General features: G+C 51.6%; 1 protein-coding gene across 1 annotated transcript in view; it reads left to right on the top strand.

The window, feature by feature from the left end:
- The first annotated feature begins 884 nt into the window (after window positions 1-884).
- Oprd1 (opioid receptor delta 1) overlaps window positions 885-14,779 on the top strand; it is a 29,373-nt gene continuing 15,478 nt past the window's right edge. The window contains exon 1 of the mRNA XM_070036963.1: window positions 885-1,145. Coding sequence (XP_069893064.1) covers window positions 919-1,145 — 227 coding nt within the window. The 5' untranslated portion in view covers window positions 885-918. The remainder of the gene's footprint in view (window positions 1,146-14,779) is intronic.

Below are 14,779 nucleotides of genomic sequence, written 5' to 3'. Positions count from 1 at the left end.
CAGCCGAGGTATTTTTTTGTGTGTGTGTTTGTTGTTCACATATTACAGAGTTTAAAAGCAGAGGAAAGTTCCAATAGGTCTGGCTCAGTGATAGAGTACCTTCCTAGCAAGGACCAGTCCTGTGTTCAAATCCCAATACAAAAAAATATAGGATCCGGTCGCTGGTGGCTCCCGCCTGTCATCCTAGCTACTCAGGAGGCTGCGATCTGAGGATCGCTGCTCAAAGCCAGCCAGGGTAGGAAGTCTGAGACTCTTATCTCCAATTAACCATTAAAAAAAAAAAAGTCGGATGCAAGTGGTAGAGAGCCAGCCTTGAGTGAAAAAAAACTTATTAAGAGACAGTACCCGGGTCTCAAGTTTAAGCCCCAGGACCAGAAGGAGAGAAGACAAGTGAGCTGATCTCTGTCCCCATCATTTCCTCCTCTGCGACCTTCTCAGAAGGACCTGGAGAGGTTAAGTGACTTGCTCAAGGTTACTCTGCTCATGGCGCAGAGGCTGAGCAGGATTCACACCCAGGCTCTCCAGAGAGGCGGGGCGCTGAGTGCGGCGGCGGAGCGGGGACGAGGACCGGGCGGGAGGCCTCCGGCCCGGCTCAGCTCCAGACCAGTGGCGCAGCGCCGCCCCCGATCGTGGGCGCAGACTGGCGGCCGCCTCCGAGCCACGTGGTGCGCGCGGAGCCCGCCGCAGCTCCGGGCTCACTGCGCTCGCTCGGGGCCCGGAGAGCGGGTGGACGCGGGGCGTAGGGCCGAGGAAGGCGGCCGGTTGGGTGGAGGGGCGCAGACAAAGCTGGAAGTCCGGGGCGCGGCGGTCCGGGGCGTCGGGGCCCGCGGATCCTGGTTCTTCGTGCGCTTCTCGCTCCACGTCCCTGCGCCTAGGGCGCACGCTGGCGAGGGACGCCGCGCCAGCCGCCGGGCCGCCATGGAACCGGCCCCCTCCGCCGGCGCCGAGCCTCAGCCCCTGGTCTTCGCCAACATCTCCGACGCCGATCCCAGCGCCTTCCCCAGCGTGGGCGCCAATGCGTCGGGGCCCCCGGGCGCACGGAGCGCTTCTTCCCTCGCCCTGGCTGTCGCCATCACCGCGCTCTACTCGGCCGTGTGCGCCGTGGGGCTGCTGGGCAATGTGCTGGTCATGTTTGGTATCGTCCGGTGAGTCCATGGCCCCGGGGCAGACGCGGGCGGGGAGCGGCTGGGGAGACCATAGATTTGGGACCTGGACCCCAGACGACCCCCCATTCCCCGGGCCTTTGCATTTCCTGCCGGGTCTCAGGGGCCCTGCGGGGAGGCCACTTTCATTGATGTCTTGAGTGTGTGTGTGTGTGTGTGTGTGTGTGTGTGTGTGTGTGTAAGAGAGAGAGACACACACACACACAATGCACTTGCACTAGCCCAACGAAATAGCATTGTCATCCCCTGGCTGTGGGATATGGGACAGTTTGGCAGCAGTTTGTGTGTCTGTCACAGTTTGCGAGTGGGTGATTGTTTGTGACAGGACAGGTGAGTGTTTGGGCCTCAGGATGGATGAAGAAGCTTCAGGGTACCTGGGGCCCTTGGAGGAGCCCTCTGAGTGTGAGCACTGTGCAGGCTGTGGGGACAGGAGCACTGTGTCACATCCGCACGGTGCTGTGGGGACGCTTAGCAGGTCACATTTGGTCATGTGTGTGTCAGCCAGTATTGGGGCTTGAACTCATGGACTGGGCACTCTCCCTTAGCTTTTTTTCTTTTTTGCCCAAGGTTGGCACTCTATCACTTGAGCCACAGCTCCACTTTGGCCTTTCTGATGGTTGATTGGAAATAAGAGTCTCATGGACTTTCCTGTCCTGGCTGGCTTTAAACTGTGTTTCTCCCACCGTAGCGTCCTGAGTAGCTAGGATTACCAAGATGAGCCATCATTGCCAGTCACCATTGTTTTGGGATTGCTGTGATAGTGTTTGTCCCAAACTGTCAGTGTGTAATTCTATGTGTGTATATGATAGTCTGACCACGTTATTTCTTGTCAAACACCCGAAACCCCAAGAGGAGGTGTACATCCATCGTGGCAGGCTTTGGGTATCTTTGTGCTTGGTGTTTGCCAGTGGAGAGCCTGGGGCTCCTGAATACAGTAGGCAGTAGCAATGGGCTAACAGTTGCTCCCTTCCCTAGACAGACCATTTAGTCAGGAACTCTAGATGCAAATGAGACAGGTCTGGATCTTCTTCCAAACTCTCTCTCTCCTATCCAAAAGATGGAGGCTATCAAAGGAAATGGTGATTCATTTGGGCAGGAGCTGAGTAAACGTGGGCTTTCTACCTGGTGAGCAAAGGTCTCTTCTTGCATCTGTGGCCAGTGCTGGTATCTTAGTCTAAAATATCATCAACTTGCTTGTGCCTTCCTGACTCAGCCCCATCAGCTTAGCTACCTGCAAAGAGGGTTAAGAGAAACTCTTGTTGTTCAATAAGGATGATTTGGTAGCTGTTGTAATCTGAGCGTGAGGGAGGCAGAGGCAGAAGAAATGAGAATTTGAGGCCAGCCAGGGCTAGAGTGAGTTTGAGGCCAGTCTAAATACACATTCCCCTCAAGACCTCTCCAAAATAGCCCTGGCATTTGCTGGTAATTGGAGATGATCTCCCATACTGGTTGACTGAGGATATTGTCCTAGACTTCTCTGGGCTGTGGAATGGTATCATCAGACAAGGCAGCAGGCAGATCATAGACTCAGGCTAGAGTTGTGGATTTCCAACTTTGGCCATTGGACTTACCATGAGGAGCAGGCTCCAGTTCCTCTGCACCCGTCACACCTGGCTCATTTCCCTGTTGCGAATAGAGAGCCAATCTCCTTAACTCGAAAGAGAGGGGTGTCTGTAGGGCAGAATGTGGTGGTGGTGGTTGGAGTGTGCGATTGTTGCTCCAGGGAAATCTTGCTTGCCTAGAAACAATGGAGGAGGTCTGGGAAGGTGGCTTAGGGGTAGAGTGCTTCCCTAGCATGCATGAAGCCAGAAGTGACTCTGTGGCTCAAGTGGTAGAGTGCTAGCCTTCAGCCAGAGAAGCTCAGGGACAGTGTCCATGCCCTGAGTCCAAGCTTCAGGACTGGCAAGAAAAGAAAGGAAGGAAGGAAGGACAAGCCCATTCTCCCAAGCCCAGAAGGATGAACCTTTGTTTTTTGTTTGTTTTGTTGGTCATGAGACTTGACTCTAGGCCTGGGCGCTGTCCCTCAGCTCTTCAGCTCAAGGCCAGCGCTCTACCACTTGAGCCACAGTGCCACTTCCAGCTTTTTCTGTTTATGTGGTGCTGAGGAATTGAACCCAGGGCCTCAGGCATGCAAGGCAAGTGCTCTACCACTGAGCCACCTTCCCAGCCCTGTCCTGGACCTTGGTTTTTATGAGCCAGTCTCTCCCCTCTGTAGGCTTAGAGTTGAGCTGACCTATTATCCTTGCTCTGCCACATGCAGGTTCTGTGATTTGGGCAAATCCCCGAGTCTCTTTGAGTCTCAGCTGCTTCATCTATATAATGGGATCATTCTAAAACCTTCTTGAATAGGGCTGTGAGGAGGTGTCAGGGGAGCATAGAGACTCGATTCTGCAATCCTGAAGAATCCCATATGGATTGAGGAAGGGCAGGTGAGGGAGTCGCTGGTCCTAAGGTATGCCTAGGAGCTGCTTGGAGAGTTCCTGGCTCCTGGCATGCACATGTTTTGTTGTCTCTAGATGAGCTTTGGGGGCTCCGATCTGGGAAAAGCTGAGCATCTGTTCCCCATTTCCAGCTTTCTCTCCAGGGCCCCAGCTGCTGGGCTGCTGGCACAGTGAGGAGAGTCCACTCTGGAGGCTTTGGGCTCGTATGGACACAAAGGACATAGCTGACCCCATAGCACCCCAAGTTGCTAAGACGTTTCCCTGGCCAGACATCTGTGTAATGACTCTGGGTTGAATGATTTAATCCTGATCTGTAACCCCGAATGACATACACTAGGATCCCCCATTTTTACAGATAAAATGAGGAATATGTGCGGGGGAGGGGGTGGGAAGGAGGGAGAGAGAGAGAGACAGAGAGAGAGACAGAGAGAGAGATCTGATTTATACTCAGGTACCACAACCAACACTTAGACCCAGAGCTAGAAAGCTGATATTATGACCCAGCTCCAGAGCTGCTCAGGGTAGGCACAGTCAAAGCATTGCATGATGGGAGACCTGAGGACCACAATCCTTTAGCCATTCAGCTCGTGCATTCAAAGCTGCCATCCTTGGGGGAGGAGGAGTGGAGGGCTGAGAGGCAGGCTGGCCCAGAGCTCCGTTTCTGCTGGAAAAGTCCCAAGAGAAATGGGGACAGGGATGGAGACAGGATGGAGAAAAGCCCTTGTTCCCCCTAAAGTTTCCTCGAGCTCTGTGACTGTCTGAGACTCCCTAGTACTCCGTGTGGGACCTGACAATTAAAATAAAGATGACAACACTGGATTGGTTGAATGACAGTGATGGAATGAATTTTGCCTATCAGTCCTCAGCTTAGGCAGTTTGGGGAATGGAGTGGTTTGCAAGAGAGAGCCTGGGCAGACAAGCAGGATATGTAATGGGGATTTAGAGCCAGACAAATGTAACTCTGTGTGTGTGTGTATGTGTGTGCGCGTGCGCACGCGCGCCAGTACTGGGGCTTGAACTCAGGGAATGAGCACTGTCCCTGAGCTTTTTTTTTTCCCCTCAAGGCTAGTGTTCTACCCCTTGAGTTACACCTCCACTTCTGGCTTTTTGCTGCTTAATTGGAGATAAGAGTCTCAGGGTCTTTCCTGCCTAGGCTGGCTTTGAACCATAATCCTCAGATCTCAGCCTCATGAGTAGCTAGGGTGATAGACCCGGGCTACTAGTACACAGCATCTTAGGTGAGTGTAAAGCCTCTTACTGTGCGGTGAGCTGCCCACTGCCCACTACTGTGAAGCTCAGTTCCCCATCTGCAAAGTGGGAATATCAGCCGTGCATCGGGGGCTGGCGTGAGGCTTAGGGGCATTGAACTGTGAAATCTGAGCCCTTTGAGACCAACGGTTGAGAACCATTAAACTCCTTCTAGGAGGTTCTACTGATGTCTTCTGCTAGATGCTGAGATGTAGCAGTGAGGCAAAAAGAAAACTGGTGCCAGCCTGTACTCCAAAAGCTAAAATGTGAAGTTGTACAAAGAGCTCGGGGCCTTGGTGGAAGCAGTGGGGGGGGGGGGGGTCTGGCGTGGGAGAGATCCGAAGCCACCTCTGCAGAGGGGAAGTCCAAAGCTGTGGCCCAGGAGTGTGACACAGATGGGGCCTTGAGAAAAAGCAGCAGGAGTGTCAGAATGCCTGGTCACGAACTGCTCTCCATTCTCCACCCCCACGTGCTGGCCCTGTCCACGGACACACCTGAGGAGCCCACTCATCCTGGATGCCAGGGAGGTGCCTCTGGGAGCTGTCTCCAAGCAAACAGTCTGTGTTCCCAGAACAAGGCTTCTGTGAATCGTGAGCCATCTGGTCCCCAAGGCAGAGCATTGCTCCCTGTTCCTGGCTTCTGGGCTAGCCGTGAGGTGCCCTGGCTCTCATGGCGCAGGGTCCTCCGCTGTCCAGCTGCTCAGAGAGTTCCCATCAGTAGCCCTCTGAGGTAGGGTGGGTGTCAAAGGCTTAACAGATTTTTTTTTTTTTCCAGTCCTGGGGCTTGAACTCAGGGCCTGGGCACTGTCCCTGAGCTTCTTTTTGCTCGAGGCTAGCACTCTACCACTTGAGCCACAGCGCCACTTTTGGCTTTTTCTGTTTATGTGGTACTGAGGAATCGAACCCAGGGCCTCATGCATGCCAGTCTACCATTAAGCCACATTCCCAGCCCTTAGCAAATCCTTGATCTCCTTTTCCCTCCACATGGCCTGGAACTTCCTGTTTGCCGCCCCCAAAGCCAGGCAGGAGAACAGGGGCATCCCTTTCCTAGCTGCCTTACCTGTTTTGTATCTTTCCCTGCCTCTGCCGCTCCAGACCCACCACCCCGTGTGTCTCCCCATCATTCCCAGCATCCTTTGCTTCTTTCCAGCTAGTGCTAGCCCTCCCCCCATGTGAATTGGTCAGACTTCCTTTGACCCTTCATGTCCTCTCTGTGTCTTCTGGCTCTTCTTTTTTATTTGGGGGGGGGTCCAGTCATGGTGCCTGAACTCTGGGCCTGGGCGCTGTCCCTCAGCTCTTCAGCTCAAGGCTAGCACTCTACCACTTGAGCCACAGCGCCACTTCCAGCTTTTTTCTTTTTGCTTCTGTGGTGCTGAGGAATCGAACCCAGGGCCTCAGGCATGCAAGGCAAGCGCTCTACCACTGAGCCACCTTCCCAGCCCATCCACTGAGGAATTTAGAAAGCTGGCTGGCTGCTTTGCACATGCCTTAGTGTCTTCATCCGCCATGAGTACCCTGTTTCTAAAGACTGGCTAAGGTAGAATTTTCCCGTCCATGCAGGGTGGGGCTGGGTACTTTGTGCTGAGACAGGCGCCCCATGGGTGAATGAAGGAGCCTGTTGTCGCCTCTGTCTTCTGCCCAGGTACCAGGGGCTTCTGGGAAAGATGCTCACGTGTCCACTTTGCTGAATTGAGAGTACTAAGTCCCTGTCTAGTTTTTGTAGGTCCTGCACATCCTCTTACCCCTTTTGTCTCCATCCTCTCTCTTGCCCAGCTTGGGATCAGGACCCAGGCTCCTAGGTCAGGAAGGAGTCCAGTGAGATGACACAGTAGTGTCACGGATATGGCTTAGGTAGATCCCACTTGACCTGCGTCGTAGTGACAAGGCCAAACAGCTTAATTTCTTCATTTGAAAAAGTGGGAGTAGCCAGACACCAGTGGCCCACGCCTGTATTCCTAGCTACTCAGGAGGCTAAGGCCTGAGGATCCAGGTTTGAAGTTAGCTGGGGAAGATAAATCCAAGAGACTCTTATCTTCAATTAACTAGCAAAAAGTTTGAAGTGGAGGTATGGCTCAATTGGTAGAGTATTAGCCATGAGCAGAAAAGGCTAAGCCAGAGCATAATGCCCTGAGTTCAAGCCTTAGTACCTGCGTGTGTGTGCACATACACACACATACAAAAAAAACCCCATGAAATAATCATGATAAGTCATTGGAAAGTCAATAGTCATGCAAGCTTGCATGTACTATACCTGTAGCATAGTACCTAGTACATAGCTAGTGCCTAGCACATAGTAGGTTCTCAACTATGACTACATGTGGGTAGAATGGGTGGCTGCTGAGGCCTGATTACATTTTCCACATTAGTCCCTGTCCTAGACATGTGGGGGTCGCACATTGAGGTAGTTAACAAGCATTTGCTGCTCCAGCCTCAGCTCCTGCTGCCCCAACTCCCATACAAACCCACACAGTGCCGCAGGATCCACTGGTGAGTTACAGCTCCAGGGTCAAGTACAGCTTCCTGGGGTGGGGGGATTCCATCCAGAGGTGGCCAGTGCTGGGCTGAGCGGTCCAGGAGGAGCTGCAGTTGGCCATATGGAGAGGTAGGGGCTGTTTGTTCAGAGCTCCTGCTATGGGCAGAGCTATGTGGAGCCTGGGAGCCTGTGATCATCGTGTCCCAAAATTCCCCAGGAGACTCCATGGACTGGTCCCAGGTAAGTAGAAGGATGTGTTCAGTGGGGCTTGGGAAAGGCCTTAGACAAGCTGGTGTGGCTGTATTGGGGTCAGGGGCCATCCTGAGGCTCCAGCTGCCATCAGGGTGGGAGATCTAAGGTTGAACCAGTCCTTGGTCATCTGTCTGGGAAATGAAGGAGCTTTTAGGTCACGGGCCAGAGAACAGAATGAGGTTCAAGACGATGACATCGGTATGAAGGTGGGTTGGAGGGGGAGAGATCGGATATGGGGAACCAGAGCGGCTGGCTCAGGGTGTTGTGACCTTGTGGCCCTGGACCAGGTTGTGGCAATCGCTGGCTCTTCCTGCCGCACCTCCTGGCTTCTGGAGTCTATGGCTTCCTAGGTCTCGGGCTCACTCCCTGGAGAGTGTGTGTGACTCACAGACCCCTGGGATAAGTCCGAGGAGTCCCTGTGGCGCTGAGCCTCTGCTGCAGGTCAGTGGCTTTTGTGAGCTGCGTCGCAAGCCTGCAGTGAGGGTTTGTTCTGACCCAAAGACAGGCACGGGCAACTCAGGTGCCTGTCGCTGCGAGAAGGGCAGAGTGGGAGTTCAAACCCAGGTCTCTTTGAGTGTTAAACCCATGAACATCCACCTTGCCCTTGCTGGCCATGAGATGAGAACAGAGGTTGTCCAGGAAGAAAAGTGGGAAACAGGGTAGAGGGCAGGGAAGAGGCAGATTACTCTCTGCAAATCTCTCTCTCATTGACTTTTTTTTTTTGGTACTGGAAGTGAGGCTTGGATTTAGGGTCTGGGTGCTGTCCCTTAGCTTATTTGCTCAAGGCTAGCACTCTACCGCTTGAGCCAATAACTTCACTTCCAGCTCCTCCTCCTCCTCCTCCTCCTCCTCCTCCTCCTCCTCCTCCTCCTCCTCCTCCTCCTCCTCCTCCTCCTCCTCCTCCTCCTCCTCCTCCTCCTCTTCTTCCTTTTCCCCTTCCTCCACGTTGTCCTCCTCCTCCTCCTTGTCTTCTTCCTTCTCCTCCTCTTCTCCTCCTCCTGCTTCTTCAGAGTTCACATACTTTCCTGTTATCCTCAGATCTCAGCCTCCTAAGTAGCTGCAATTACAGGAACGAGGCACTGGTGCCCTGTGAGGATACAAAAATTACTGAGGTTTCTGTGTGGGGTAAAAACATCTGAGAGGGGCTGGGAAGGTGGCTCAGTGGTAGAGCGCTTGCCTTGCATGCTTGAGGCTCTGGATTCGATTCCTCAGCACCACATAAGCAAAAAGAAAAAAGCCAGAAGTGGTGCTGTGGCTCAAGTGGTAGAGCGCTACCTTGAGCTGAAGAGCTGAGGGACAGCGCCCAGGCCCAGAGTTCAGGCCCCACGACTTGACCCCCCCACAAAAAAAACCAAAAAAACAAAAAAACAGAACATCTGAGAGCCTGGGCACTGAAGCCAAACTGACCTGGAATCATGGGCCTAACTGGGGCATTTCCTATGAGACTGGGCTTGAATACTCTGATCTTCGATTTTCTCATCTTGAAATGGGCTGACTATGAGGAGGCCCTGGTTGTGCTAGGAAGGATGGAAGGACTCCGCATAGAACCTGGCATTTGCTAAGTCACCCATAAACATTTTCTATGATTGTTTAGAAGAGGGTGGAGGCTTGCTTCTTACTCACTCAATCAACATTTATGGAGCCCCAGAGAAGCTAGAATTATTAGGTAGATGCTACAGGGAAATTTTATCAGCTCAATATTAGAAATTTTCTTTTACAATAAAGGAAACAACGTAGTTATTTTAGAACATATGGATAAGTGTAAGCAAAAGCAGATATTACCCATAATCTTGCTTCAGGGAAATGCTTTGCCATTTTGATACATTTCCCTCTCATCTCCTTTCCTGCGCGTGCGCACACACACACACACACACACACACACAAACACACACTTGTACACACACACACACACACACACTTTTTTTTTTGGGTGGTTCTGGAGCTTGAACTCACGGCCTAGACACTGTCCCTGAGCTTCTTTTTGTTTAAGGCTAGCACTCTACCAATGAGCCACAGCACTACTTCCAGCTTTTTCTATTTATGAAGTACTTAGGAATAGGAATCCAACCCAGGGCTTCATGCATGCTAGGCAAGCACTTTACCATGAAGCCACATTCTCAGCCCCACACATACTTTTTGTGTGTGTGTATGCTGGTACCTGGTATTCAGGGACTCATGCTCTCTTGCTTGACCTTTTCACTCATGGCTAGTGCTCCACCACTTGAGCCATGTTTCTTTCTTTTTTTTTTTTGTCGGTCGTGGGGCTTGAACTCTGGTCTTGGGCACTGTCCCTGTGCTCTTCAGCTCAAGGCGAGCGCTCTACAGGTTGAGCCACAGAGCCGCTTCCTTGAGCCATGTTTCTAATCCAGTTTTTCTTGCTGGTTAGTTGGAGTCTCGTGGACTTTCTGCCAAGGCTGGCTTTGAATCACTATCCTCAGATCTTAGTCTTCTAAGTAGCTAGAATTATAGGTGTGAGCCACCCATGCCCAGCTTACAGATTTGTTTTAATAAATTTAGGATTACATAGTGAAATTAGGAACACAGTGTATCTGTCTGTCTGTGTCTCTCTTTTTCTCTGTAGGGTCTTCTGGCCTGTAACATCCAATTCTCCTGGCTCAACATGCCAGAATCTGTGATTATAGAAATGTGCCATCACACCTCCCTGTAAAATACCTTTTCATTTATACCAGGAATGTGTTCTCATTCTTTAAAGCATCAGTGTCAGTAGCTCATGCTTGTAATCCTAGCTCTTCAAGAGGCTGAAATCTGAGGATCACAGTTTGAAGTCAGCCCAGGTAGGGAAGTCTATGAGGCTTTTAAACTCAAATTAACCATCAAAAAGCCAGTAGAGTTGTTGCTCAAATGGTAGAGCTCTAGCCTTGAGCAAAAAGGCTCAGGGACAGCACCCAGGTCCTGAGTTCAAGCCCCAGGACCAGCGCGCGCGCACTCACACACACACACACACACACGGATTGTTAATAGCTCCATTATAGGAATATATTCCTTCTTTGGGGGGAGACTTTATTCCTATTATCATGCCAATGGAAGCAGTGCTGTTGGGAATACCTTTGAATACATATGTTTGTGCACACCTTGTATTCTTTCCAGAAGAATTGCTCCACAGTCAAAGCTCTCCAAGAAGGCCCAGGCTGCTGTGTGATGTAGTGAGCTTTCCATCACTGAAAGGATGCAAGCAGATGTTGGAAAATCTCTGGGTAGAAGTTTGGTGCTAGAGATTTAGATGACAAAAGATGAGATGAAGCTGTGCACCAGTGGCTCACGCCTGTAATCCTAGCTACTCAGGAGGCTGAGATCTGAGGATCACGGTTCAAAGCCAGCCTGGGCAGGAAAAGTCCATGAGACTCTTATCTCCAATAAGCCAGTCAGAAAACCAGAAGTGGTGTTGTGGCTCAAGTGGTAGAGCTCTCACCTTGAGCTGAAGAGCTGAGGGACAGCGCCCAAGCCCAGAGTTCAAGCCCCATGACTGACAAAAACAAAAAAAACCAACAACAACAAAAAACAAGATGAGCTGGGTGCCAGTGGCTCACACCTATAGCTCCTTAGGTAGACTGAGGTCTGAGGATTGTGGTTTGAAGCCAGCCCGGGTAGAAAAGTCCGTGAGACTTTTATCTCCAATAAACTACTCAGAAAAAGCCAGAAGTGGCACTGTGGCTCAAGTGGTAGAGTGTTTGCCTTGAGGACAAAGTCTCAGGGACATAGCCTAGGCCCTGAGTTTAAGCCCCAGGACTGGGGGTGGGGGCAGGGGGAGATTAGATGAGAAGAATAACAGGCTACTCTTAGCCGCTGACACTAAAAGAATGAATCTCAGATGCTCTGGTCTCAGAATTGCACACTCCCCAGCTGCCAGATGTCTGGACTTTGAGGGGCAGGGGCTGGGCCAGGGCAAGGCATGATTTTATTAACTAAAGTCCCTGGGACCTCAAAATCAAATTGGATACCCAGAATATCATAACATGTACAGGAAGAAGGATAATCGCAGGGTAGAACAGAAAGCCTGGCTTAAATTAGCAATTTGTCATCGTGCAGGCTAGAGTTGAGGGGTGTGGGGTGGGCTGGGGTGTCTGGCTGTGTTCTCCTGATTTATAGCTCCCAGCACAGCTGCAGAAATCAGCGGCTTTGTCTCTGGCTGGAAAGGGTGTGTTCAGAAAGAATCTGTCCTCTATGGCTTTCCTAGTCTTTCTTGACAAGTGGAACAAACTTCAAAGTCTTGTGAGGTTAAAAAAAAATAAAAAATAAAAATAAAAAAAAAAGCCCTGTTCAAAGAAGTCTGCACAGGGAGAGGTGAATCTCTTGCTCTACAGAACTGACCTGTCACAAGCATAGTGCTTTGAATCATGGAGGGTGACCTATTTAGAAACACCTGATTGCATATATATTTGTGCCAAGAACACCTCTATCTATCTGTCTGCCTATCTGTCTCTGTATCTATATCTATATTCCCATAGTCAGGCACTGGTGGCTCACACCTGTAATCTTAGCTACTCAGGAGGCTGACATCAGAGGTGTTTATATGGAGGTCAGCCCCGGCAGAAAACCTCAAGACTCCACCTTCAATTAACCAGCTAAATGCTGGGTTAGAAGTGTGATTCAAATAGTAGCCATAAGCAAGCAAGCTGACCAAGAGTGCAAGGCCCTGGGTTCAATCCCTGGTATTGGCAAAATAAATGAATAAATAAATGAAAAGCAAATTAAAATCTCAGGGAGCCCACAGAAGAGGTATCATTGGTCCCATTTTGTAGCTGAAGAAATGTGAGGCATAGAGAAATGACATCACATGTCCAAAGTTTCAAGGTTAGATTGAAATCAGAAGAGTATCATTCTGAGCCCAGAGCTTATACTTGGAACTTTTCCCCCTGTTTTTGGTTATCCCTATTGTCAGGTTTGGCTCTTCTCATTTACAAATGATGAACAGCCAGGAACTAGTAGCTCACACTGTAGTCCTAGCTACTCAAGAGGCTGGGATTTGAAGGTCTTGGTTCCAAGCCAGCCCAGGCAGAAAAATCCAAGCGACTCATATCTTCCAGCCGGAAGCCTGAAGTCCTCTACATTGAAGATAGCTCAAGTGGTAGAGGGCCAGCCTTGAGCACAAGTACAAGGCCCACTGGCATTCAAACACACACAAAAGAGGAGACAGGCCTGAAGAGGTTCTGTGTCCTTGGAGTTAGTGATATTATCCAGGCACCAAAGGGTGGGTCGAAACAGTAGTGTCTGGGAACATCATGACAAGTGAGCAGTGGTTTCCTGCCCAGGACAGCCCAGCTGCGGGCCACTGATGCTCCCTTCCAGACTCAGCGCCACACATTCCCTAGGGCGGGCCAGCAGCTGGAGAGGCAGCCGCATCGGCTCAGGCACACAGACTAGGATTCAAATCTGGGTCTCAGGCTCAGCAAACCAAGCCTATTTTCTCATCCGAGGGCAGCAGAAGATGCGTGTGTCATGGGCCATGAGAACATCCGCTATGCAGCTCCTCTGAGAGAATGGACACATCTCTGTGTGCTGTGGACACAGCAGCTACCCAGACAGTCCCTGCCCTGGTGGACCAGTTGACACAAGACCAGCCACAGGTGGTGAAGGAAAGTGAGACAGGCATGGAGGAGCGTAGCGGGGCTGTGCTGTGCAGAGGGAGACCTGGAGGAGAGGAAGCAAGGGAACAGCTATGGGCCTGTTGCTGAGGAAGAGAATTGTTGACAGAGAGGCCATGAGTGCACAGATAAAGGGGGATGAGGCATCTATGCCCTAGCCCTGGGCCTCGGCCTCGAACAGCAGGCTATGGCTAATGAGGCCTTAGGCTGTTTGCCCAGCACTTGGAACCCAGGAGCAGGGATGAAGCCAAGAGAGAAGCTGCTGCCCCTGTCCGGACCATATGCCCCTGCCAGACTCATGAGGACCATCCGCTTCTCTTGGTTACCAAAGCCTGTCCTCCCTGCGGGCTGGAAGGACCCACATCTGGTGATTTTCCATTTTTCCCTGGGGGAGCAAGGGGAGCTGCCCTACTAGATGGGGCCGGCAGCCCTGAGGCACCCTTCTGCCTGTCCAGGCCTTGTCAAGCCAGCTGAGAAAGCACTTCCCAGCAAAGCCTGGCATATGGACTGGATCCAAATTAACCCCAAGCTGGAACTGCCGTGCTTTCTCAAGGTTCTGTGCAGGTGGCCCGTCTGCTGCGCTGTAACAACTTCCTGTGGCTAGGCCCATCTGACTCCCAACTTGGTGAGATGGAGCCTTATTTCTCTCCATGTGTTAGATGTGGAAACCGAGATTCAGAGATCATCCACTTGCCAGTCATGGGTGGGAAGTGGCAGAGTCCCTTTCTTCCCTCCTTTCCCCTTTCTTTCCCCTTCATTCCCTCCCAGTCTCTCCCCTCCACCCCCCCCCCCCATCAAATACATTCCTCATCTCTGTCTTGCCACTTCTGGGGGCGGGTGGTAGGAGAACCCAGCTGCGGCTCTGATGCTCAGGTGGTTTGTCAGGAACAGTTTTTTGGAAGGACCTGCCCTGGTTCCAGGAACCCGGGCACTAATGTGCCCCACTTAAGGGATGCTGTTCTTGTGGGGCGATTAGGGCATCCAGAAAGAAGCAGGGCCAGGTGATGGAGGGAACTCCCGAGGGTGTGGCGCCTCTTGACCTGAAGTGAGCTAGCTGATTGTGACTTGGTCCACTCAAGGACCCTATTCCATGTTCCAGCCCACCCCTCCCCCTCTTTTTTCAGTTGTGGGGCTTGAACTCAGGGTCCAGGCTCTTTTGCTCAAGGCTAGTGGTCTACCACTCTGAGCCACAGTGCCACTTCCAGTTTTCGTGGTTAATTGGAGAGAAGAGTCTCACAGAAGGGCTGGGAAGGTGGCTCAGTGGTAGAGCGCTTGCCTTGCATGCCTGAGGCCCTGGGTTCGATTCCTCAGCACCACATAAGCAAAAAGAAAAAAGCCGGAAGTGGCGCTGTGGCTCAAGTGGTAGAGCACTAGCCTTGAGCTGAAGAGCTGAGGAACAGTGCACAGGCCCAGAGTTCAGGCCCCACGACCAGACCCCCCCCCCCCCCCCCCGCCAAAAAAAAAGTCTCACAGAAGCTGGGCGCTGGTGGCTTATGCCTGTAATACTAGCTAGCTACTCAGAAGGCTGAGATCTGAGGATCACCATTCAAAGCCAGCCTGGGCAGAAAAGTCCCCCTGAGACTCTTATCTCTAATAAACT

The sequence above is a fragment of the Dipodomys merriami genome, unplaced genomic scaffold, assembly GCF_024711535.1.
Source record: "Dipodomys merriami isolate MVZ:Mamm:240054 unplaced genomic scaffold, mDipMer1.0.p SCAF_28, whole genome shotgun sequence".
In the NCBI taxonomy this organism is placed as follows: Eukaryota; Metazoa; Chordata; class Mammalia; order Rodentia; family Heteromyidae; genus Dipodomys; species Dipodomys merriami.
Note: the sequence above shows the minus strand (reverse complement) of the source record. Positions and strands in the feature narration are given on the sequence as shown.